The sequence below is a fragment of the Mus musculus genome, chromosome 11 (genome assembly GCF_000001635.26).
Source record: "Mus musculus strain C57BL/6J chromosome 11, GRCm38.p6 C57BL/6J".
Classification (NCBI taxonomy): Eukaryota; Metazoa; Chordata; class Mammalia; order Rodentia; family Muridae; genus Mus; species Mus musculus.
Window position 1 is genome coordinate 22,003,776 of NC_000077.6, and position 26,438 is coordinate 22,030,213.

At 40.8% G+C, this 26,438-nt stretch overlaps 1 protein-coding gene and 1 long non-coding RNA gene across 29 annotated transcripts in view; one reads left to right on the plus strand and one right to left on the minus strand.

Moving 5' to 3' along the window:
• Positions 1-2,049: 2,049 nt before the first annotated feature.
• Positions 2,050-26,438, minus strand: part of Ehbp1 (EH domain binding protein 1) — a 281,259-nt gene continuing 256,870 nt past the window's right edge. For 25 of the 28 annotated variants that reach the window (XM_011243682.3, XM_030245788.1, XM_017314437.2 and 22 more), the window contains 4 exons: positions 11,080-11,179; positions 9,709-9,782; positions 3,308-3,422; positions 2,057-3,096 (listed from right to left, as the gene is read on the minus strand). In XM_011243682.3, the coding sequence (XP_011241984.1) occupies positions 3,006-3,096; positions 3,308-3,422; positions 9,709-9,782; positions 11,080-11,179 (380 nt within the window). In that variant the 3' untranslated portion in view covers positions 2,057-3,005. Of the gene's footprint in view, positions 3,097-3,307; positions 3,423-9,708; positions 9,783-11,079; positions 11,180-26,438 lie in introns of all 28 variants that reach the window. The other 3 variants (NM_153078.4, NM_001252515.1, XM_011243681.3) reach the window with 1 other exon arrangement.
• Positions 11,178-24,602, plus strand: Gm51938. The gene is made up of 3 exons (XR_003949862.1): positions 11,178-14,911; positions 21,878-21,956; positions 24,489-24,602. It is a non-coding gene; the product is annotated as a predicted gene, 51938 (long non-coding RNA).

The window sequence follows — 26,438 nt, forward strand, 5'->3', positions numbered from 1 at the left end:
AGGCCCGGGGCGCCCGTCCTGGCTAGAAAACTCTGCTACTCTGGCCTCTTTGGGGCGGGTTCGTTGGCAGTCTTAGAACTTCGCCTGGGTCAGGCTTGAAGAAGTGGGGCGGCTGTACGCATAGGAATGTGCCGGCGAGGTCCCTAAGGCCCACTGCGAGGGAGTCGGTCGCTGTGGCTTCTTGATGCTGTCTCCCTTCATTTTCAGGGAAATGGGAGGAATCGAGTGGCAAGGACCCTACCGCCACCACCCCCCGCCCCGCCCCGCTGCGCCACGAGAGTATTTATCTAATCCCAAATTGGAGGCGAATTTTCTTAATGCTCATCCTGTAAAACCTTGGGATTAAGGAGAAAGAAGCAGCAGAGGGGGTGGGGGGAGGGGAGGAGAGAGAGAGAGAGAGAGAGAGAGAGAGAGAGAGAGAGAGAGAGAGAGAGAGAGAGAGAGAGAGAGAGAAGTTTCTTGAATTCAGCTCAGAAGACTGAGGCAGCCTTTGCTAGGCAAAGGTACGGGTCGGGGGTACTGGTCCAGAAGCTTCGACAGTTCTCTCAAAGGATACTTGTGCATCCAGGGCACAGTAGGGCCAGTGTTGGAGAAGTGGGTGGTGGTGGCTCAGTTTAAGGCCCATCGGCCAGCTGGGTGCAGCATCTAAGTAATCTCACACACACTGTAGAGGCATGACTCTAGAAACACTTGGGACTGGAAGGGGCTTGGACCCCTGGCCAGGAGAAAGTTCTGCACCCGCCCTCCACAAACTCCTCCATCCTCCCCCCACCCCCACACCCGGCGGCCCTGATCCTTTGTCTCTCCACACTGAGTGGGCTTTCTAGGTTTCTGTCCGCTGGCCGGCTGGGTTCTTGCTTGCCCTAAGGAGCGGGACTCCAGGCACTGTGCTGAGCTGCAGTAACGCGACTCCTAGGCTGCGGCCCAAACCCGGGCCACGCTCCACCGCCGCTGAGGGGCGTTCGGGCGCTGCAGAGGGAAACCCCACGAGGCTGGGAACCAAGCAGGAGGGGCCCCCAATCACTAGCAAAGCTAGGGGAGTTTGGCCACCTGGAAGGTCTGGGGCGGGCCTGGGAGAAAGGGAAAGCGCCTTTCTGAGAGGCCCCTGGAAAAGGGAAGGTTTCTCCAATCCACCCTAAACCGATCCCCAGGGTGCTCCGGGGCCAGGCGGTGAATTTCCTACCTGGGATGGGTTGGATTCTTAATTTTCCCCAGAGAGTAGCAACTTGCTGATCTGCTCTCATAAAGAGGACAAAGACTCGATTTCATTTAGTTCCAATAGCTTTTCATCAGAAAGAAAAAGAAAATTCTTTGCTATTAGGGAATTGTAGTAAGTTTTTACTATTTTGAAATACGAGTAAGTGGAAATGGCAGTATACTTTTCGAGTAAAGTGTGTGTGTGTGTGTGTGTGTGTGTGTGTGTGTGTGTGTGTGTGTGTGAGAGAGAGAGAGAGAGAGAGAGAGAGAGAGAGAGAGAGAGAGAGAGAGAGAGAGAGTGAATAAACAGAGAGATGTGGCTAAAGAAGATGCCAGTGTTTCCCGTAAGTAAGTTTCCGGACTTGTTGAAGGAGCTTTCTTTGTTCGGACTCCCAATATAGAAGAGCCCATTTTTACCGGTGGCATAGAAATTGCTACAATTCTCTTTCTTCCATCTCAAATGCACATATCCGCACAACCCCTCCCCCAACCGTAGCCCACTCCCTTTCTTTTCAGTACCTACAGACTTGCTGGTTATGGTGGGAAGAAATTCTCCTACATAGGACCCGGAAAATTCATCACGATGCATTCCCCCCCAGTGGTGTGGAGCTATACATTTCCTGGACTCTTTCAGAGAGATGACTCTTTCCAGAGGACAGTTTACACTCCTTAAGAATGTGACTAATGACTTTGCAATTTGCATTCTGTGAGAGCAGAGCTCCTCTGGATCAGTGTCAGCTCCAAATACAGTCCGGTGTCCTGGGCTGGATTCCACATGGAAAGTCTTCACAATGGAAAGACACACAAACTTCCACTCAAGTTTTCATTGCAAGGAAATAAATTGCAGCAGGGTTTAAGGTAAGAAAGTTTCTGCTTTTATTGAAAATTTATATATGACTCAGTATTGTAATAAATAAACATAACCATTTTCACAAAACACACAGTGCTATGCTAGAGAAGATGTAATGGGATATTTACTTGTAGTGCCAAGACAGACTTTTATCAATACAGAATAAATATTAACAGCATTCTTGAGCCAATGTTGAGCCCCAACAAAAAGTAGGAACCAAGCAAGATGTAATAAATAATTATTCAGAGTATAAGATGGTGCATCATCAGCTGATGAGCTGTCTTTGTAAACTGCTGCACATTGAACAGAGCTGTTCTCCCAGGTCACCTTTCAAACCCCAGGTTTGTCTCAGGCTACCTTACAGGGCCATCCTCTGAGGAGAGCAGAGAGGAACTTTATTATCTTTATGTGAATTGTAAACAACTGCAGAAAATCCCACTGGCAAATGGAACACAGCTTCGTCAATACACAGACTAAGATCTAACTATGAGATTTAAGTAACAGTGTCACATACATACTGCGGGATTGGAAAAAAAAATCATGACATTTTCTTACTCCCCTTTGCCCCCCCACCCACTGTCATTTCGCTATTACCAACAATACTACAACAAACATGTTTCAGATTCTCATCCCATCCAAAACAGAAGGGGCGATAACCAGGGAGTCTCCCTCCTTTTTGGACAGTTTCTTGAGCATCTTCAGTACCAGTCATTCACGGGGTGTCTGCGCAAATCTACTTCACAGGATTTCAAGAATGATTTCATGATTAACTCAAAGAGTCTTTAAAGCTATCTGGAGCTCTGTGTATTATCTGGAGAAGAGGAAATGGGGGAGGGGTGGGTCCAGAAGTACAATCCAGGCAAACAAAATGTTAAAAAGTTTTAAGTCAACCAGTCTGCTTCTGGCCTGGGGACCTAAGACTCAAGTAGTGGGGGAGAGGTCTGGTCCAAGGCTACTACTACTGAAGAGCACACTTCTCCTCCTTCTTGGCCATCTTGCCTTTGTTTTGCTCCAGAGTTCGCTCCAAATGCTCGTCTTCTTCTTCGGCCCTGGATGTTAGACAAACAGGAAAGACAGAATTATTTTTCCTCCTGAAGGGGAGCGCGGCACATCGTTCTCACACAAACTATCTGGATTCCTTGCGGCAAGGGGGGGCACAAAGGCACCGGACCTCTCAGATTCCCGAAATGAACTTTCTATAAACTTCTTGTCCCCTTGGTCTGTGGTTTCCCCTAGACCACACCCCACAGCCCCACTCACTGCTTCTCCTGGGCGTCCAGGTCCCTGACAAGGGCGTCTCGCTTGTCCACCAGGGCTACTAGTTCATCCAGCAGGAGCTGTTCCCGTCGCTTCTGGGCCTCGGTCTTCTGCCAGTCTGCATGGGGCAGGAGGCCAGTAAACACCCGGAGGGGCTCAGAGCACTTGCAACCTGCCCTCCCCTTCCCGCCTAATCCAGTTTCCTAAAATCCCAGCAAACCGCGTTAACCGGACCACTAGGTACTGTTCGCTGGGGGAGTTTGGCTGAGGAGGTGAGGGTTTCATGCCCCAAACCCTACTTTGTAAACACTTCTAGAAGATTGGAGCTGCAGGTTAGCAGCCTGCTGGAAACCAGGTGTGAGTCAGTGGCCAGGCGGAAGGCAGGCACCTGAATTCAGGCAGAGTGGGGGAGGGGAGCTGAGTCCTGAAGAGGTTGGCCCAGGGTTTGGGGCTGGGGGAGTGGGTAAACGAGGAGGCGGGGAAGCAAAGAAGGCTGGTAAAAATCCTTCTGAAAAGGCTGGGGAATCTGCCTGAGAACCTACTCTCCTCCCCGCCCCCACTCTCACCCCAAACAGCCCATTCTTCGCTAATTTCCTCCCCGCTCTATTTTAGCAGTTGGATGTATCTCACACTGGGCGCCATATGCTTCACAATAACTTTAAAAGTAGTGAATCGGCTAATTAGCATTTTTCTTTGAAGTAAAAAAATAAATGTGCTCTGCAGTATTACACTGCAGCTCTCGACCGCATCACAGCCAGCTTTCTTTTGGAGACATTTGCTGGGTGGTTTCAAATCGAAGCACTCTTGCAAAGGGGGGAAAAACCCTCCATATACTTCTTTTTCCAAACCCCCATGTTAAAAGGTCGGAAAATGCGCTGGGCAGTGCCTTTTCTATGGGTGGGTGGCCATTTTTATGCCCGTTTTAGTACCCAGTGATATACATAACCTAACCTTTTCAGCTTTGATATTTTCCTTAAGATGAGCAGCAGTTTCACTTGATAAAAACAGGACCACAATCTAACATTTAAAACACTTTTGAAACCAAAGCCAACTGCTCTCTGGCCAGACTGTAAGGGCTTGTAGCTGTCAATCAAGCCCCAGTCTACCCCGCCTCCCTCATTAGGAAGGTAAACAATGAAAAGAAGAAGTAGATGGTGGGGAGATAGCAGAACGCAAGAGGGCCTGGAGGGAAACGGGACACCAGCTTTAAGGGTGTGTGTGGGGGCGGCACTCTGGCCACTGACTCTTATAGTTCCCCTTCCCCAGCAAACACACTTCCAAAATCCAGACAAGTGCAATCCTTCGGGGTTCTCTCTTCTCTCTCCATTGCTCTGGGCAATCACGTTAAAACTCACACGGCTGGTGCTTATTCAGATAAACCTAACAATGCTTATGCTGGTTACCATGTGAATCTTCACAAACCACACAAGAATGTGCTACTTCAAATCCCTCCCCCCTCCAAAGCAAAATTTATTCAAGACCGCAAACTGCTCAACAGCTCTATGAAAGCGATCGGTGCCACACGGAACGCTATCTTGTGTTTACGAATTAAAAATTAGATGCATCATCATGCAGTAAAGGTTAGCGGAGCTGGAGAAAGGCAGCTAGGCGTTAACTCAGTTTATCACTGCTCCTTTTACAAGCTCAAACACAAAAATACACATATTAAACTCACCATGCTAATCGCAAACCGCGATCATTTGATCATTTTTAAATGATCCACATTCCAAACAAAACACCACAAATACAAAGATATTCAGTGACTGACTATGATTATGCTCTCATTTAAAGGGCAAAATATTTTATAGTATGGAGAGGAAGAAGGAAACTTATGGAAAACTATGTCTGAATTTTAACAATAAGCGAAGTGCAGGGAAGCCAAAACCTTTACTCTCTGGACCCAAGTGACTAAGGACACAGGAATGTTGGAAATATTTCTAATCTGTTCATGTTCTTAAGTAGGTTTTACTCTCCAGAGCAAGTGACGTTACAGGCTTTGTGACTGGAAGGATTCTTAAGACAGGCAGTTTTAGTTTAATTTTAGGTCACTGTAGTTCTTGAATTTAGAAAAGATCCTAAAATTATGACTGAATTTTGCAATTGTTAAATTAGTAGTTTTAATGAATAAAAAATTCTGATTACAGGTATAAGATTTACAACTCTTTCTTTGCTTTAAGATATTTTGGTAAGTTTACAACCAGGAAGCACATTTTTTTTCCACCATACACAAAAATGTAAATTAAAACTCTAAACTGAGAAAAAAAATAATAACAAATACATAATTCTTATTGAATCACTCATCTGAACTTGACTACTCAAAAAGGCTTTATTATTATTTAATTATTTAAAATGCCAGGATTTCATTAACATTGGAAAATTAAAATTTAACAATATGAACAAATGAAAGTTCTGTAATCCCTGAAAATTTGAATATTTTTATATTTCATGTCTCCTATCTCAATAACATTTCCCATAATTGAAAAAAACATTTAAAACTGAAAAATATTTAGGTAGTTTAAAAAAATATTTTAGAGTCAAAGTTAAATGACATCAGAATTTAAAATACTGTAACATAAAATTGGTGGATTTTTGCTGTTAACTGTCATTTATGTAGATACCTATGTGCAATAAATAGATTTTTATCTTAGCAAATCTATACTTTTGTTTGCTGTTTTGTTTCTTGTGGTAGGAAGGAATTATATTATACATGCATATATTCACTTATATACTAAAATTATATATAGCTGAATGCCAATTGAGAAATTAGTAAACTATTTTGATCATTTAAAAATATTTCATTCTAAATTGATCAAGATTAACAGGTATGTTCAAGCTTAAGTTTTGAAGATCCTTTTAAATAGCTGGATATGTCACATGTATTTGATGAGTTACCTCGTTATGACCTGACTGCTCAGCTGCAGCTCCAGTCACAGCTAACCGGCTAGCTGAACTGACTTTAGCTTGGACAAACTACAGTGTGGGTTCTGATACATTTAAAGACTCCAGTGTACTTTTGGTACAGAAGCCATATCTTCTCACAACAAATAGGATTAAGTTTTGACGTAGCATTTGAGCCACAGTGTTGAAATAAAGAGATTCTGTTTATGTCCATTTCAACTGAGCTGTTTGTTAATTTGAAAAAAACTCTTTTTCATATATAGGGCTGATTGTTCATGCCCTGATTCAGTTTATTTGCTGAAGTTGATAATTACTGGGAAGGGGGTGGGGGGCGCAAGAGAAATATGTATAAACACTTGAACAGAAAGACCTAAAGTTCTGGTAAAACCTTCAGCCTTGCTACTATGAATAAGCCTGGCACTTTGATGAAAATTAACACTAGTTTTGTAAAGAGCACATTGGGGGATTGCAGTCAAGCCTTATCTTTAGTTCCAGTCAACTAGCAATCCTGAAAGAGTTTGCCTCATCATCAGAACAGGCCATTGATAGGATTCTACTGTGGAGCCTAATCAATCCAGGGAAGACTGTGGCTGTGCTGTGTAACAAAGCTAAAATAGATTTACAAATGGGGTTTTAGGGGATAAGCTCCTCCACAGGATTACATATTGATTTTAAATATAAAAAGCTTATCATATAAACCATAACTACAAAAATAGTGAACCTATGCATAAATCCCTTTAGAAGAGCACCCACTTCAAACTCTAAGCCAAGAATAAATCAAGATGTACAAATCCTAGAGAAGATCCATTTCTTGTGCAGAAAATGAACATGCCCCTCTCTAAAAAGCCCGCCCCAATGTGCGCAGAACTGACTTTGTCTTTCCTGAGGGAGCACTAAATACTCTGGAACAACAACTACAAAAAACAATAGAAAAGTATCAGCAAGGTGTTTGTTAGCTTGAGCTCAGGAGAGTGGCAACCAGGAGGACACCTCAGGGAACAGGGAGAGTGATAATGGGTTCTCAGAAGAAAGGATGAACAATATTGAATATTATTATCATATCATAATTGTTTGCTCTCACCCTGTAAATGTTCCTTTCAGTGTGCTATGACTATTGCTATCTCTGCTGGCACATGCTTTGCCACATGCCGAAGTGCATTGGGAAGGCTTTGGTTTATAACTATAGCTAAGGAGAAGACGCTGGGAGAAGACAGTGCATTTTAAACACAGCAAAACAACATGGGGCTATTGCTGTCTCTTCCCATGTTTTGCTCTGGGGTCTGAAAGGCTGCTGCAGCTCACATGTCCATGCTGAGGGCAGCCCTGCAGCTGTCCTCCTGCTCAGCCTACTGAGACAGGCATCTATCTCTCTAAGGCCTCTGTCTGCAATCAACAGGCTGTTCTCTTCCTCAAGACTCCCTCTTTTCTCTTAATGAGAAACTGACACAGATTTGAGGCACAGTCTCATACAGACCAGTGCAATTTAAAATGCTTGTGTGCTGGAGAGGAAAGGGTGAGCAGGGGAAGCAAAAGACGAATAGTTACATTTAGTTTTTAAAAATATGGCTTTTACTGCTCCTCTCTAAATGTAAGAACCTCAAGCAGAACAAAGAAATGGTAGGTTCTACGCCTACACATACAGATGGCCAATGAAACTGGGATATTTTCCATGTGTAAGGGTGGTATAAAATGCATACTTAGCAATAATACTGGTTTGGGGAATAAAAACAGTATATCATCTCTGCCCTAAAAGCCAATTATACTGTATAAGGTTGTATTTTAGAGACAATTTATCTTTCTGTACAGAAGATGGATATAAAAACAAATTAAGATTACTTTATATTGAGTGTAATATATAATGAATATATATATATTATATACTGTATAATGAGTTATATATTATATACAGATACAGTCTACATATATCCTACTTATATAGTAACTGCTGTATCTACTTTTCAACTATTTAGCTTTCTGATCTCTTTTTAAAAAAACATACTATAACTAGAAAAATTATATCTAAAGGAAAAATACCATTTGGTGTACTTGTGCATTTTATTGCAGTGGCAAATTTCATAAAAATTCTGAAATAATTTTGAAAAATTTAATAGTTATCAATGGTATTTGACAGATTTAGCCATTTGAAGGAAATTAGCTAAATGAAGCTTTTAAAAGCAAAATAAATTGAGTTTTAAACTGAAGATATACAAATGTTATCAGTGATATTATCAAATGAGATAATAGCTATAAACATAATTAAAGTAAGGCTTCTACAACATACAAGGTCACTGAAAAACAGGCCATATTTTAAGGCACTATATTCTGAAATGTTTTAAGAATGTAAGTCTTCACTTGGCTTTCTCTTACAAACTTAAATTTCTAGTTTCTGGACCAATTAGAACTGACTTATGGATCAGGCACCTTATCAGGTGAAAACGAAATTACCACGGACAGTCAATGGGTTACGAGGTCAATATAGAACAGGAAAATCAATTTGCATTGATTAGACAAAAGATCTATTTTACAGAGCCCAAAGGATTAGCTTTTAAGCAAAAATCTTTGAACTATAAGGCATTTTTAACAAGAGATATAAGAAGAGCATTATAAAACACTTCAGAACTTAGGAAAATATAGTAAATGCTAAACTTGAACTAGCGGATGCTCACACAAACCCTGACTTACAAAAAGTGTGCATGTATTTCATTTTCTCTTATGTCAATTATTGCCCAAATATTTACTTAACAGGTGTGCAGCCTTAAGAAGCGAAACAGGGCTGGGTGTGATGGCTCATTCCTGGAACCCTAGCCCATGGGACGCTAAGCCTGGGGGACTTCCATGAGATGGCAGTCACTCTGGGCTATAATACTGAGTTCTGTGCCAAACAGATAAAGATAGAGAGGGAGACCCTGCCTAAAAACAAAGCAAAGAAAAATAGAAAAGAACAACAGTATCCTAATGATAAATAATCAAAACAATAAATCTTTATTGAAACTCCCCAAAGGAAACAACAACTTTAAAATGCATATAAAATCAATTAGCTCATTCATTTTATGTTTTATGGAAATTTATTCTTACTAACTCAAAAGTTAAGTACTATTAGTAGTAAACATAGTGATTAGCTATCTAAATTAACTCTATGAGTTTGTTTTTGGATACAGTTTTCTGTCTTCAAGGTACATATGCAATTCCTATAGTTACCGACTAGAACTGACCTTGTTAAACCAACTATGTATAGCACTCTTTAAACCCCATTGACAGTTGGCACCTCACAGAACCCCCCCCCCCTTCTTACCTTCACTGGCTAGCATGGCTCCCCTCACCACAGATCTTTCTTACTTTCAATGGCTAGCATGGCCCTCCTCACCCCAGCACTTTCTTACCTTCAATGGCTAGCATGGCCCTCCTCACCCCAGCGCTTTCTTACCTTCAATGGCTAGCATGGCTCCCTTACCCCAGCTTTTACCTTCAATGGCTAGCATGGCTCCCTCACCCCAGCTCTTTCTTACCTTCAATGGCTAGCATGGCCCGTAGCTCCCGGTTCAGCAGCTCATACCTTCGTTCTAAGTCATGCTCTTTTTCCCTAGGCAAGTGGTAAAAAGTTCATCAATATGCTAATTACTAAATCATTAAACCCTTATAAAAACCTCCTGAGTTTCCATTGATTTTAGGAGTCATAACTGACTTGCTATTTAACTTTAAGCCACTCTAAACAAATGATATACAGACCCCAAACCTGCGTTAGTTGAACGCTTAGTAGTGTTCCTTCCTTCCTTCAATTCTGAATGGCACAGAGGTACACTTTAAAGGTACTCTTAAATGCTGCTTGTTTTAAGTGCCAGGTACAAGGCTCTGTTGTAAAATGCTATCAGAGTCCACAATAAATACTCTTTTACTGAAAACCTCATGTGAAAAGAAGAAACACAAATGAGTGTTCTCAGTGAAAACTGAAAACACAGACAGTCCTATGTTTTAATCAGTCTTAAGCAAGGAAGAAATGATAAAATTAGGGTTTTACATTCAAATAAAGATGTGGTAAGCTGGCCCACAATATTGGTATTCTAAGGGAACGTTAACTGATGAGTAGATAGGGGTGAACAAGTAACCCCTCCAAGCCAACTAAATGTTAAAGGCTCAGATGCTTGTAAGTGGCCTTGTCTTCATAGCACTTTACTCTCTACACTCACAGTAGGGCCACCGTTAGGTAATTAAGTTCTTATCCCAAAATTTATATTAACACCACCTATATATAATAAATGTACTTTGTCCTTAAAAGACTTATTTTTTAGCTTAGACTCTTAAAAACAAACTTCAGTTTTACTTTTCTGGAGGGTTCCTCTAACCCCAAGTGAAAGCTAATCCTCTTCTGCACAAGGGATTTATTTCTCAAACACAACTGGGCGCTGGTGAAATGGTGCTGCGGGGCCCTTGCCTTGAGCCTGACGACCCCAATTTGTCTCCCAGAACTCACATATAAAGTGAGGAAGAGAATTAACTCCACAGAGCCTGCCTCCTGGACTCCACACTCCCACTGCAGTGTGGGAACTCATGTACATGTACATGTATGCACACACGCACACATGCCCACACCACACATGCACACATATATACATGCACACACATATACACACACACATACAATAGTAAATAAAAATTTAAAAATACTTTATACTCAAAAATTGTTCTGTAATTTGTCACTTTAAAAACCACTTTTCCCCAGTGTCTATCAGTCCATCTGCAAATTCTTACTGTTCAGATGAATATTATTATATACTAGCTTTCTAAGGAAAGGAAAATAATTAAGCTTAGTAAAAACTAAACCCCAAAGAAGGCCCTGAGAGCGCGCGCCCCAGGCTGGCAACGTAAGGCTGGGTACTCACAGGAGGGAAAGCTGGTTCATCCTCCTTATTAAGGCATTTTTCTTATTAACCAGCATGAACCATTCCTGCATCATCGCCTCCTCTTCTTCCGTGTTCCTTCCTGCAGATCACAAAGAGCAGTGTTATGTGACACCCTGCAAGCCAAAAACCAGTTCAGCACAACTTTTTCACTTGGAAAATATTTGAGGTGCTTCAAATGTGCACAGTGCACTGCTTACAAGACTCGGGTCCAGGCCTGAAACAGAGCAGTATTTAAGAACACAGAAGCCAGTCTTTCAGAGCTGAAACTTATGCAGCCGGAGTTCTCGTCCTCTGAACATACCTGTGGAGCATACTAACACCAACTACTATAAACAGAATGCTCACCTTCTAAACCCTCCCAGAGGCTGACTTGCTATTGTGTTTCAGGGAGGAATGTAGGGTGCTGACAGGCATATGGTCATGATTTAATAAACGTTATTTTGAGCATTGTTCAGTATAGCAGGGAGATCAGAGAAGCCCAGGGATACTGTGAAAGTTTTTACTTTTAACAACTTCTTGTTTTCCTCCTGGAATGTAAAATACATTATGTGTGTGTACCACGAGGACTCATTGACTCTAAAAGATAAACTAATCACACGTCATTAAGTATACAGTAACAACAAGCCTACAGAAGACACACAGCTCTCTGGAAAGCACCATCACAATGATTAGACTATTTCATTACAGACACTCTAACATTTGGCCTGTGAGGGACTCCAGCCTAGGGGCACTTTATAGTCACCTCTGCCTTGGCTTCCCACCAGAGTACATACACCCTCGACACTGGTCATGCACAGCGACGTGCAGGTCACACTGTAGTGAAGAAAAATACCTTTCAAATTATATGAGGCCAGATTAGCAATCTTTTCACCTTTTTTTTTCTCTCCCAAGTTTCATCTATGGTTGTTTTATTGCTTTACTAACCCATTATTTAATATCAACAGTCCAATTTCTCCACAATATTCATAGGATAAACTTAAAAGTTTAATTGAATATCCCTGAAAAGATCATTCTGTTGTACACTTTCTTAAGTGTGATAGTTCCATTTAAAAATTGAAGACATTGAGTTTTTTTTTTAATTCAAACAATGCAGAGGTATCACCATATTTAAAGAGTCTAATTTTAGCATCTCCAGCTTCCTCACTTTAGAACTCCTCCGGAAGTAGGCCCTGTCATAGACACGCGCTCTTCTCAGGCACAGACTGCCCTGTGCATCAATATGTGCATCCCCTCTGTTTACAGACAGACTTCTTTTCACTTCAGTGAGATGATATGATATAATAACTATTGTGTATTTTGTCGTGTTGCCTAGATATTTACTTTATAAATTATGGAAATGTCATAATTAAGCTATATCTATACTAATACAAATCTAAAGAATGCTTTAGACTATTCCAAGCAGGTCTGTGTGCAGAAGGCTGTGGATGAACTTCAGGTGCTGCCGTCTTCAGGAAGAACAGCGACCAGGTACTGGTTATTTCACATTGTTAGAACTTAATGTGTGAGGACCTAAGATAGACTCTTTCAGAGACTCAACAAAAGTCTTTATTGTTTTACAGTACTTTTAATCTTTCCTTTAGGGTAGCTGGTTTTGTATTCAGTTTGGACCATGTGATGTCTTGACACTGGTCATGTGACACAGGCTGCGATAGGCACAAATCCCTGGGAAGCAACAAAAGAAGAAAGAGTAAAAAGAAAAAGCTGAGAAAAAGCTTGCAGTTTGGAAAAAGGCCAAAGTACCCCGGTGGAAGCGTTTTGATCAGTGAACTGACACATGTGTGCAATATTAATAGGCAATCTTTTAGATTCAAGATATCTAATTTCTGATTAAAGATCCAATTCTTGTGTTCATAACTCAAGTGGCTTCTAAAGATACAGATATATTAAAACTCTGTTTTGAGTTTAACTTAACCTATAATTGAAACTTTCAGGCAACACTAAAAGCGGCCAGCCTACTTTTACATTAACATCATTTTCTTCAATGGAACCCTGCTTCTTAGGTTTGACAATATTGATGTGGAACTGTGTGGTTTCCTTGCTAACTCATGTCTGTATTTCTAGATAAGAATCAAAGATACCCCTGTAATTGTTACAAAATAAATAATAATAGAAAACCCTCATGTTTCAAAAGGAAATAAACCTAACAATACTTAAAGATACATTACTATACAGCTTACTTCTATTCACTGAAGGAAAAAAAAACCCACTCTGTATCATTAATCCTTATCTGAGGTGGTATACAGTGATAGAAATCTATACTCAGCCTAATAATAAAAAAATTAAAGTTTCTTCTAACATATCAGTACACTATTGTTTATAGGGATTTAAAATTTTTTAAATTTAAAAGCTTTTAAAAGCCAGTAAGTTGAACCATTACAAATTAATCCTGACTTTAATAACTGGTTAAAGACCCCTTTAGCTTTATAAGCAACAAAAAATATTAAAGCCTCTGATCACAGTGAGCGTTTCTCATTTCTCCTCTAACCATTTGTTATTTAATCCAATACTAGTAATCCAATTTGTCCATCAGACTTTTAAAGGGCAGAATGCAACTTCCTCCGCTTAGACACTTTTCAAAGTACAATATATTTTTCAAATGAATGCTGGATGTTTCATTTTTCCCAACTGTTCCTAGCTCTAATGCAGGAGGAAAAAAAGAACAAGATGAACATTGTTCATACTGATTAAGTAAGAGCTCATTAAAGAGCTGTCAGCGCGCTACTTTGAATATGCATGAAGCATATAATCAGATCTAGTACCGTCACTAGAGGAGAATACGGTAAGTACAAAGGATTGATTTAATTACTTAGAGTGGGCTGCGGTGGCGAAGCAGTCTTGTTAGTGCAGAAAGAAAAAGAGGTTGTATTCTGGCACTGCGATAGAAAAGGCAGTTTTAGCTTCTGCCACAATACCTAATCTCAGAGTAAAGCACTTTACACTGTAGCTTAAAATGAAGACTGCCGTTATAAAACGCCCATAAATCATTTAATCTTACTTAACTTACCTTGGAACTACCTCTTCTTTCAAAATTATTTTAAATTTATAATTACAACTACATTTTCATCACTGCAGAGCCAATACTGTTTCTTCTGTAAATGCTAAATTCTTCTTAGTTTCATAACCTGAAAAATGCACTATTGAAGGCTACTGTGGGGTAAGGTATGGCAAGAAGATCTGAGCTAAAGGCTCAGTGTACATTTGCTGAAATGGAATATTCACCAATAAGGACATCACAAAGAACAAGGAGTTCTTACCTTAAAATTATTATAATCTCTAGCAACAAACATATAAACAGTTTGTCTCCTTAAGGAGGTCTGCATTATTCTTCCTGTAGGAATGAGACATCTTTTTGGATATCAAATGTCGTAAACGTTAGTTTAGTTTAGTTTTTGTTTTTTTTTTAAATCAGATACTGTAGCTGGAGCATGAGCTGCAAAAACACTAAGTAACCAGGGACAAGAGCTGGAAAAATAATTGTGTAAATGAGACTTCATGCCCTTCTCCTGCTTCTGGAGGGAGCAGGAGTCACTCCACAGAGAGCTGCTTGTGCACGCCAGCAGAAGGAACGGAGTAAATGTCTCATAGTCAAGGAGAGCCACCACTTTTACATTCCAACTCACAAGAGACTGATCATCAAGATATGACTTCTTTCAGGAACTCATTCATCCAATAATTTATTTGTGGTTTTCATTTATTCTTTTCAGAAGCAGGGTTTTCACGGTTTAAAAATAAAGAAGAGTGAGGTTCCAGATCTGGAATTCTTCTGTTTTATACTGCAGTGATGGGATTCAGACCCTGGACTTCATTCATGGTATGTGAGCACTCCTCCACTTACCCACGCCCAGCCCACACTGCTGAGAGATCTTAAACACATTTCAGGTTGTGTAGTTGCCCAAACCACAGACAGGTAGGCATTTGGGAAAGTTAACCAATTTTAAGAGACACTAAACACATTTCACAAACGGGAAGAAACACAGTGAGTTACTCTTCTAGAAACCATTTACAGAGCAGATCACTGTCTACTTGGAAATCAATTAGGCTCTTCAGAATAAGGCCACTTGAATGGTGAGCTGCCTCTACAGATGGAGAGCACCCTGCCAGCTTGCCCCTATTTTCTGGTTTGTGCTGGATAGTCTCTCTGTCTTAAAGCTCTCTTAGAGTCCTATCATGGAAATGACTCAAAAGTGACTATAGACATGGCAGATAATAATGTGAAGGACATGAAGAGTTGAAGAAAATTACACACACACACACACACACACACTGACATACATTTTTGTGTATTTAGGAATATCAAAATTTCTGGAGGTATATTTTCATAAGGATTCAACATTTGAAAATTATTACATTTATTTGTGTGTGTGTGCTGTGTGTGTGCTGTGTGTGTGCTTGTGTGTGTTTGTAGATGCACTCAGGAGTCAGTTCTCTCCTTCCTCCGTGTGGGTTCTGGGTTCAACTCCGGCTATCAGGCTTGGTGTCTTTACTTGCTTAGCCATTTTTTCTAGTTCAATTCATTTTAATATAAAATATTTTTCATATTTTAATGATGTTTCTCTCTCTCAACTCCTCTCAGAACCCACTCCCCAACTCCTTACCTACCCAACTCTATTCTCTCTCTCATTTTTAAAAAAGATCATTTAGGTAAGACTTCAACGGCAACAGAACCAAACCATACCTTAAAGTATTGTTCAGGAATCTTCCCATTCATAAGCTTTACAGACATCTTGTAGAGCAGTGTATTTTATTAGGACTTTCTTGCATTAATTTTGAGAATCCTGTGGCTAAGGCCAGAGAGATGGCTCAGGTGCTAAGGGCACTTGCGGATGTGCCCAAATACCTTAGTTCAATCCCTGGGATGTACATGGTGGAAATGTATCCTCTCATCTTCCCATGTCTTTATTCAATTCCGTTTTTAGAGTATTCTTTTTTAATTGAGCCCCTTGGCCATCTCTAATGGTTGAACCTTTTGAGCCTCTCTCCTTTTTATAGTGCTGAGGATTGAACTCAGAGCCTTGTCACCGTGGCCTTGGTAGGACAGAACATGGAGACCTGTGCAGAGCCCTCAGTATAGCATGCAGGACACAATGCAAGCCAAGCTGTGCTAGTGGTACTAAGAGGGCCCTGGCAGTAGGCATGGTATGGAGTTAGGAAGTGGAGACACTGCCAAAAGGGCTCAGAGACTTGAGCTAGGGTTTCTTTAGTTAGAATGCCATTGGTCAGAAGCAGAAAAGGTGAAAAAATGCAGGTAACAATAGAACAATACATCTGTGCAACTGAAAAAGTGTCAGTGTTACCTTCAGAAGACAGCCCATAGCTATAGCCACCAGGAATGAGCAGCCACTTACATCTAGTGAGTTTGGAAAATGCAAGAATAAAGCAGATCCTGGAAGAGATATACTAAGACTGAAAAATCACAGGTATTTAATAGAATACATATCCAAGTTTCTTTTCTGGCTATTTAAAGAAGGTAAAAACATGAAATCATAATTTGAAGTACAAATTGATGTAATATGAAGGAAAAAGTCTCCAACAAGAGAAATAAAATCTAACAGAAAAAAGCTTCTTGAGAAAAACCCACTGGGAAACTGGGTTTTCAGCATTAAAATATTTTTAAATTGTATTTTATTTGTGTGGTCATGTGCCCATGTAGGTGTCAAAGGACAACTCGCTGGAGTCAGTTCTTTCTTTCCATCATTGGGTCCTGGAGACAGAACTTAATCAGGCCTGGGAAGAGGCTCCTTCTCCTACGGAGAAATCTTTTTTCTAGTTCAATTCACCCCATTTTTACTATTTTTAAAGCACGTACCTTGGGTACTTCCTGGTTTTGTGTTCTCTGTATGAAGCTCTGGCTAGTATGGAACTCACTATGTAAAGCATGCTGGCCTCAGACATGGGCAGCCTTCCTGCCCCTGCCTGCCAAGTGCTAGGCAACATGCAGGGCCTCTCCCATGCCAGGATGCACTCTATCACTGAGCTACAACTCAGCCTGGACTGGAAGGTTTTAAGTCTGTAAATAGATGGCTAGGAAGTCTTTGGTTCCCAGTTAAAAAAACCAAAAACCAAACCAAAACAAAACAAAAACCCAAATAAACCAAAAAAAACCCCCAAAAAACCAAATCAAACCAAAACCAAAACCAAAAAAACAAAAACAACAACAACAACAAACAAACAAACAAAAAAACCCAATCAAACAAAAAACCAAAAAGCCAAACCAAAACCACAAAAAAGAGAGAGTTCAACCCCTCAATGCAATACCTACGCAGGCACTTCCCATTCGGTAGCTGCTCTGAGCAAGCCTGAGTCAAGCTGATATGAGTGAACATTTCAACACATGCTTCCTGGGCTGTATAAGAAAGTTAGCTGAACAATGACCCAGGGAGCAATCCATGAAGAAACATTCTCTGCTTTGATTCCTGCCTCCAGGTTCCTGCCTAGGGTTCCTGCTCTGGATTCCTTCAACCATGGAATGTAAACTCTATGTTGAAATAAACCCTTTGCTCATCAAGTGTTTTCTCATAGCAATAGAAACCAAAGCAGGACACCAACACACCTCTGGTAAAAATCATTTACTTTCTTCTTGGATGAGTTTGACTTTTTATGTTTTATTTGGTTATATTTTTAACTTTGTGTTTGTCTGTGTACACACATGGGTGTTCATGTGGTGGTACACACATATGCCTGTTAAGACTAGAGGTAGATGTTGGATGTATTAATAGTGTGGCCTTCTCAGTGTAGTTATTTATTCTCTTCAGTAGAACACACAAGTGAGTATCAAAGACTTGAGAATAACAATGTCAAAAAGATACTGCCATAGATAGAAATAATAATAATAATGGAAATGATTATGATACTCAACTATTTAATAGGGTTGTGTAACAGTTAAATTCACAACTAACTTGTGGTAGAACCAGGCTTCAGACCCAGGGAGCTGTATGAACCACCAGTCTAAGTCACTCACCTCCCCAGTACAGGCTCACAGATAACTAGCTAACAAGGACAGGCTCTTCATTTAGAATCAAGACCTTCGGAGTGACTCTCATAAACAACAACACACCCCCAAAACTATCTCTGAGACTGGGGTGCAGGTCAGAAACAGGACTTTGGTGAGACTGTCACAGTGCACACACCTGTAGTCTCAGAAGTCAGAAGGCTGAGGCAAGAAGACCAGAAGATCAAGACAAGTGTGCACAAGGCAGAAAATCCTGTCTATAAAAACAGCCTGGCAGTGAACTCTAGCTCTGCTTTTTAACAGCTACGTGAACTTGGTTAAGCTAGTTGATTTAGGCTTCTTTACCCTGAATGTGGAGAACATTGCATTACTTTAAGGGTTGGGGGCCATGGTTCAAGTGGATAAAACAGCTGAATTGGAATTCCCAGAACCCACACAAAGCAGGGCAGTGTAGCAGTGTAGCTCACATCTGTCATCCTGTGGTCTTACTGCAAGATGGGAAGCAGAGACAGGAATCCCGGATTCAGAACCAGCTAGGTTGGCATACACAGCATCAAGCAAAACCAGAAAGAACAAGGTAGAAGGCAGGGTTGACATGTGCCTGTCATATGGTTGTGGACATGTGCCTGAATTCACACATACACATTACATACTTGCACATGCACACTACACTACTTCATAGAATTCTGTGAAGATCAGATCAATATCTTCAAAGCACTGTGAAAGTCTGACCTACAGTATTATAATTTTTTTGCCTCCTACATAGAGACCCACAGTCTTTACTCAAGCTTCAGTATCTTTCCTGGATTTCTAACATTAAATATAACAGAATAATTAATAATTATAATTACTAACAGAAGGTATGATGATTTCGCTTGGAATATGAAGTTTTTCTGACTCTCAATGCAAATATCAGCAAGACCTAACCATATAAATAAGTATGCTAGTAATATGCTAAAGTCTGAAAATGTTAGTTCTACAGTTTTTTCTTTCGTCCCATACATGCTAAGCAGGCACTCTACTAGCCTTGAGCAGGCATTGTATTTCTTTACACATATGGTTGTGAGACACCATGTGGGTACTGAGAGTTGAAAACGGGTCCCCTGTAAGAGCAACAAGTGCTCTTAACTGCCGAGCCATTTCTCTAGTCCAGAACATGGATTTTTGTTTGTTTGTTTTATTTTTTGAGACAGGGTTTCTCTGTGTAGCCCTGGTTCTCACTCTATAGACCAGGCTGAGCCCAAACTCAAGAGATCCACCTGCCTCTGCTTCCTGAGTGCTGGGATTAGGGCGTGCATGGCCACACCTGGATGAACATGCAATTTTTAATGTCTTTCCATTACATATGTACTTTCTGGATCAATCTGTGTAAAAGAATCTTTCTTATCATTTTTTCAAGCTTCCCCACTCGTGAAAGCACTACAAGTTCCCAATACATTGTTTTCTTCTTTGCATGAGCTTTAACTTCATATGGGATTTATTTTATATTTACTTGTTGCATAGGCCATGACAACTTGCAGGAGTTGCTTCTCTCCTACCATGTAGGTCCCGGGAAGTGAACTCAGGTTCTCAGGCTTGGCAGCAAGTGCTTTTATTCACTCAGTCACAAACTGTTTCTCCTTCCTTCAATTTCCTCCTCCTCTTCTCTTGTTGGACAGGTCTTAAATAATTCAGGCTCGCCTCAAACTCACAAGGTAGCCTGGGACTATCTAGAACTTCTGACTCTCTTTCCTCTACCTTTTAAGTGCTAAGATCATAGGCGGGAGTCACCATACTTGGTGTGAATGGTGCTAGGACCAGCACCAGTCTGATAAGTAGAAAAGGCTGATCTTAACTCACAGACTGGCAGTACAGGTTCACACTGCACACCTGCAGCTCCTTTCCAAGGTTGTGCATGTTCTCTTTAACAGGTCTGACGGTCCTCTTGCTACCAGTAGTTCCTTCACACAGAAGTCCATGGAGAAGTCATACTTCCAGAATCTCTAGACTTCCCAACAGATATCCTTAACTCTCTTCCAGCCCTCAGGTTAAAAGTTTATCTTTCTTAATTTGACGAATGTCATGATGTTCCAAGAGTCCACTTTGGATTCTGGCCTAAATCTCATGAGGCAATCTCTAACATTCTAGGCATGTGGCCTAATGCTGTTTCTTCACAGCTACAGCCTCCTCAAAAAGGATCAGAGCCATTATCCCCACAGGTGATTGGTTCTTTATAGCTTATCACTTTACAATCATTATCATCAAGTTTAGCAAAATAGCTACCTAGTTTACACTAATAACTTTCAGGATAATTCAAAAGCATTTGGGAAAGCCAACATATAGCTCAGCCATACTTAGCATGCTCAAAGCCCTGGATTTGAACCCTACCTAGTGTCATACAAAACAAAACAAAACAACAACAAACAAAACAGTGCCTACTATGAGAAGAAATACTTTAATAAAATTTATTATCTGAAACCAAGCTCTGTTGGCTTTATGGATATTTGGCAGTTTTTTCAAGAGTAGAATTCTACTTTTGAACTTTGATATTTAATACACTTTTACTGATCCTTAACTCTTTGCTCTGATGTAAAGTGAGCACTGAGTGAGCCAAGTGGAAGGGTGCATAGCTTGCCTGTCGGTGGGGGAACCGTCCCAGTAGGGACTATGCCTGTTCCTCAGTGAGAGAAAGCTGGTTGAGGACATGAATTTTAAGACATTCTAAGCAACATAGCTAGACCCTGTTGCAAAAATAGAATAAAAGTACAGTAAAATAAGCACCTGATTCAGAATAAATGCCATTGCAATGTTAAGTTTTGGCTTTCTTTAGTTTTATTCTCATGAAAAGTTAATGTTAAAATGTTTATTGGTAGTTTAATAATTAGTTTCTCATCTGGAGATGTAGCTCTAGGTTTGAGTCCCAGTAATGGCTGCGCGCACGCGTGTATGTGTGTGTGTGTGTGTGTGTGTGTGTGTGTGTGTGTGTGTGTAGGGATTTATTTCTCAAAACATTATGCTTGAAATACAATTTTTATTTTAAAAAATAATGTAAATATATTTACATAAATCCATATTACACAAAATCTTAATTTTTAGGGCTTAAAACTAAATTCATTAAATAAAAAAATTTATCAGTCTAAATCTCTCTCTTGTTTTACCTCTTTAACCTTCCTACAAAATTAGATCCTTCAATGAATATGACCATAAACTGACCATCCAATGCTTCCTCTCATGAGGGGACCAGATATTGGTAGGAGGAAGCTTAGCTTTGGCCATTAAGTGACACTTTTAATGCAGAGTTAAAGGGCATGGTGGTTGGTGCTATAGCTTTGGGAGGGTCAAAGGTGGAGAGATACAACCATATACAACCATATACAACCAGGCAGGCAATGCAATAGACACTCACAGGCAAGGTGCTGGTAACTGTCAGCACTGTGAACTTACACATCACCCTCAACCAGGGCTAACTCTTAAAACAAAGGGAAACTTTACATATCCCCTTTTTGATGGTGTGGATACTTAGGAAAGTGACATTCTTTCTTTTTCCATTTCTCTTTGCATTTCATTTTTGATGGGGTATTGTTATGTCCCCCAGTTTGATCTAGAATTTCTGACCTCAAGTGCTTGTGTCCTTCTGCTTCTGTCTCTCTAATTTCTAGGACAGGAGGCAACATGAGACTGTCATAGCTTGGAAAATAACTGAGTGAATACATGTGTGTGTGTTACCAAACGTGTATGTGTGTGTGTTTATTTATATTTATACCAAACTCTAGGCTATTGACTAATATTTATTTTTCTACAAATTTCTAGAAAAACAGAACTAAAAAAACATTAAAAATTAATTTGTAGATCAGCAGCCTGGCCTATACCTGTCCAAATGATACAGCCTGTGTGCTTCCCAGGAGGTCCACAGTGACCAAGAACACAGGTAAGATTTTCACTCAAATACCCACACCAGCTGCCACACACACATAGCCCAGCTGACTCAGGACTTACCTGTTCTTCCTCCCCATCCCAAGCTCCACCTTCCTTTTTGTTCCCCGTCCCCACTCGGGCCAGACCAGTGGCCTGATAACCCATCCAAACACTACAGCCTGCAAGCCTCCCAAGAGGTCCACAGTAACCAAAGGCACAGAAGATCTACTCTAACCAGAGACATAGGAGGCCTGCTCTAACTAGAGACATAGGAGGCCCACACTAGCCAGAGTCAACACTGCCTGCTTCCAAGGATACCAGCTCTAACTCAGGTCACAGAGCTCTACCTGCTTCCAAGGAGGCTGGCTCCAGTCAGAGACACCCAGGCCAGTTAACACCAGAGAGAACCAGATGGCCAGAGGCAAGCACAAGATCATAATCAACAGAACCCAATACAATCCGGCCCCATCAGAACCACAGCAAACACACATGGAAAGCAAGATAATAACCTAAAGTCCCATCTCATGAAGATGATAGAGGTCTTTAAGGAGGATATAAAGAACTCCCATAAAGAAATACAGGAAAACGCAGGCAAACAGTAGAATTCCTTAAGGAGGAAATGAATAAAGCCCTTAAAGATACAGGAAAATACAATCAAACAGTGAAGGAATTAAACAAAATGATCCAAGAAGTAAAAATGGAAATACAAACAATAAAGAAAACACAAAGAGAGGCAATCTGGAGATGGACAACTTAGGAAGAGATCAGGGGCTACAGATGCAAGCATCACCAACAGAATACAAGAGATAGAAGAGGAAATCTCAGGTGTAGAAGATACAATAGAAAATATTGACACAGTGGTCAAAGAAAATAAAAAGTGTAAAAAGTTCCTAACCCAAAATAACCAGGAAATTCAGGACACACTGAAAAGATCAAACCTAAGAATGATAGGAATAGAAGAGGGTGAAGAATCCCAGCTCAGAGGGCCAGAAAACACCAACAACAAAATCACAGAAGAAAACTTCCCTAACCTAAAGAAAGAGATGGCCATAAATGTACAAGAAGCCTACAGAACACCAAATAGATTGGACTAGGAAAGAAAATCACCTCATCACATAATAATCAAAACACTAAATGCACAGAACAAAGAAAGGCTATTTTTAATCGTCTGTTAGGGGAAAAGGTCAAGTAACATATAAAGGCAGACCTATCAGAACTACACCAGATTCTCAACAGAGACCACATGATCATCTCATTAGGTGCTGAAAAAGCTTTTGACAAAATATAACACCCTTTCATGTTAAAACTTCTGGAGAGATCAGGAATTCATGGCATATATCTAAACATAATAAAAGCAATATATATAGTAAACCAACAGCCAATATCAAATTAAATGGAGAGAAAACTAGAAGCAATCCCACTAAAATCTGGGACAAGGCAAGGTTGCCCACTCTCTCCTTATCTATTCAATGTAGTACCCGAAGTTCTAGACAGAGCAATTAGACAACAGAAGGATATCAAAGGGATACAAATTGGAAAGGAAGAAATCAAAGTATCACTATTTGCAGATGATATAATAGTATACACGAGGGACCACCAAAATTCCACCAGAGATATACCTAAAGACCCAGCTATACTGCTCTTGGGCATATACCCAAAAGACACCCCACCATACCACAAGGACATGTGTTCTACCACATTCATAGCAGCCTGATTTGTAATAGCCAGAAGCTGGAAACAACCCTAGATGTCCCTCAACCAAAGAATGGATACAGAATATGTGGTTTATTTACACCATGAAATACCATTCAGCTATTAAAAATGAGAAGGACATCATGAATTTTGCAGGCAAATGGATGGACCTAGAAAATATCATTCTGAGTGAGGTAACTCAGACCCAAAAGGACATGCATGACATGTACTCAATGATAAGTAGATATTAGCCAAAAAGTACAGAATACCTAGGATACAACCTACAGACTGTAAGACATATAACAAGCAGAAATACCCAAGTGAGGAAGCTTCAATCCCACTTAGAAGGGAGAAGGAAATAATCATGGGAGGCGGAGGGAGGGAGGGGCCTGGGTAGGAGAGGGGAGGGGGAGGGTAAAAGAGGAACAGGATCAGATTTGCAAGGGGAGGGGTCAGGAGAGAAACCCAGAGGGCCAAGAGAATGAATGGAAATAACCAGTCTTGGGTAGGGGGAGGTGGGAAGGACCCTCTAGAAAATACCAGAGACCTGGGAAGTGAGACACTCTCAGGACTTAATGGGGGTGACCTTAGCCAAAATGCCCAACAATGGGGAGAGGAAACTCGAAGAGTCCACTTCCCAGTAGATGGTCAGTGCCTCAAGTGGAGGGAGTGGGGTTAATAACCCATAGTCAAAATTCCTGACTCAGAATTGTTCCTGTCTTAAAGAGCTGCAGGGACAAAAATGGAGAAGAGATTGAAGGAAAGGCTGTCCATGACTAGCCCAACTTGGGATCCATCTCATGGGGAAGCAACAAACCCTGACACTGTTACTGATGCTATGATGTGCTTACAGACAGGAGCCTGGCATGGCTGTCCTCTGTGAGAGCCCCTACCAGCAGCTGACCGAGGCAGAAGCAGATACTTAAACCCAAGCATTGAACTGAAGTCTGGGACCCCTATGGTTGAATTAGGAGAAGGATTGAAGAAGCTGAAGGGGAGGGCAACCCCATAGGAAGACCAACAGTCTCAACTAACCCAGACCCCAGGGAGTTCCCAGAGGCTGAGTCACCAACCAGAAGCATACAGGCTGGTCTGAGGCCCCTGACACACATATAGCAGAGGTCTTCCTGGTCAGGACTCAGTGGGAGAAGAAGATATACTTAATCCTAGAAAGACTTGAGGCCCCAGGGAAGGGGGAGCCTTGGGAGCGGGGAAGCATGTTCTCAGAGGCAAGTGGGGAGAAGGAATGGGATGGGGAACTGTGGGAGGGAGGAATGATGGGGGGGGGGATGACTGGAATTTAAATAAATAAAATAATTTAAAAAATTAATTTGCAACAGAAGCATTTAAAGTACATAAAAAAATTCTTAGGGGGGTGGGGGCTGGTGAGATGGCTCAGTGGTTAAGAGCACCGACTGCTCTTCCAGAGGTCCTGAGTTCAAATCCCAGCAACCACATGGTGGCTCACAACCATCTGTAATGAGATCTGATGCCCTCTTCTGGTGTGTCTGAAGACAGCTACAGTGTACTTACATATAATAAATAAATAAATCTTAAAAAAATTCTTAGGGATGAGAAGATAGCTCCCTTTATAAAGCACATATACACATACACATGAGGACCTATGTTGGATCCTCATGTAGAAAGCCAGGTGTGGTGGCCTGTACTACTTAAAATCCCAGTGATGGAGAGGTGTAGATAGACTTCTACACCCCAGTGGCCAGACTGCTGAGTGTAGTTGACAAGTCCCAGGTCCTAGTGAGAGATGTTATCTCAAATGAGTGAATGGTGCCTGAGGAATCACCATGGCCTACATGCACATGTGTGTGTGTGTGCGTGACACACACACACACACACACACACACACACACAAACTTTCCTGAGGCAGTAGCTCCTTTCCGTGTATGAATGCCTTTAATATTCCAGCTCAGAAGTGACATGAAAAAGACTATATATGTCTAATTTTCATGTGTAAAGTATTAAAAACCTAACTAGCAACTAAAAGAAAGACTAATTTAATGTCTATTAGAAAAAAAAAAACAGTCTCCATAAGAGAACAGTGCTCAGGAGAATTCTGGAAGCCTGGAAAACAAATACAAGGTTACCAGACACAGAACTAGATAATGCTTTGTGGGAAAAGGACCTAATGAGAGTCTGTGTCTATCCTGCTGTTGCTACAAGGTATTAAAAATACAATTTGTAATTTTAAACAAAAATGTTCCACTCTGGGAAATTAGGAGAGCAATGTCAGCAGAGCAGAGCATGCATCCTTCCATCAAACACCTCGAATTTTTGTTTTAGCCAAGGAGGCAACTCACACACTGGGGGACTTATAGATAGCGCTCTCTTTCTCTCCCTCCCTCCCCCTCCTCTCTCTCTCTCTCTCTCTCTCTCTCTCTCTCTCCATATATATATATACATATATATATGTATATGTATGATAGCATATATATATATGTTAAGACAGTATATATACATACTTATAGATAGCACTTTCTCTATATATCTGTATCTCTATCTCTATCTATCTATCTATCTATCTATCTATCTATCTATCTATCTATCTATCTATCTATCTATAGAGAGAGCGCTAGCAGGCTGGCCCTGAACTTGGAGATCTTCCTGCTTTCCCCTAGCAAGTGCTGACATTAAAGGTGTGTGCCACATGCTTGGCCAAATCATGAGTGAAGTCTTGCTCAAGCCTCCACTATTACACAGGGATCAAACAGAAGAGGGGATAGCACTATGCAAATTTGACTTCTATAGAAGGTCCTAAAGATAATTTCTCAAAATACAATATACA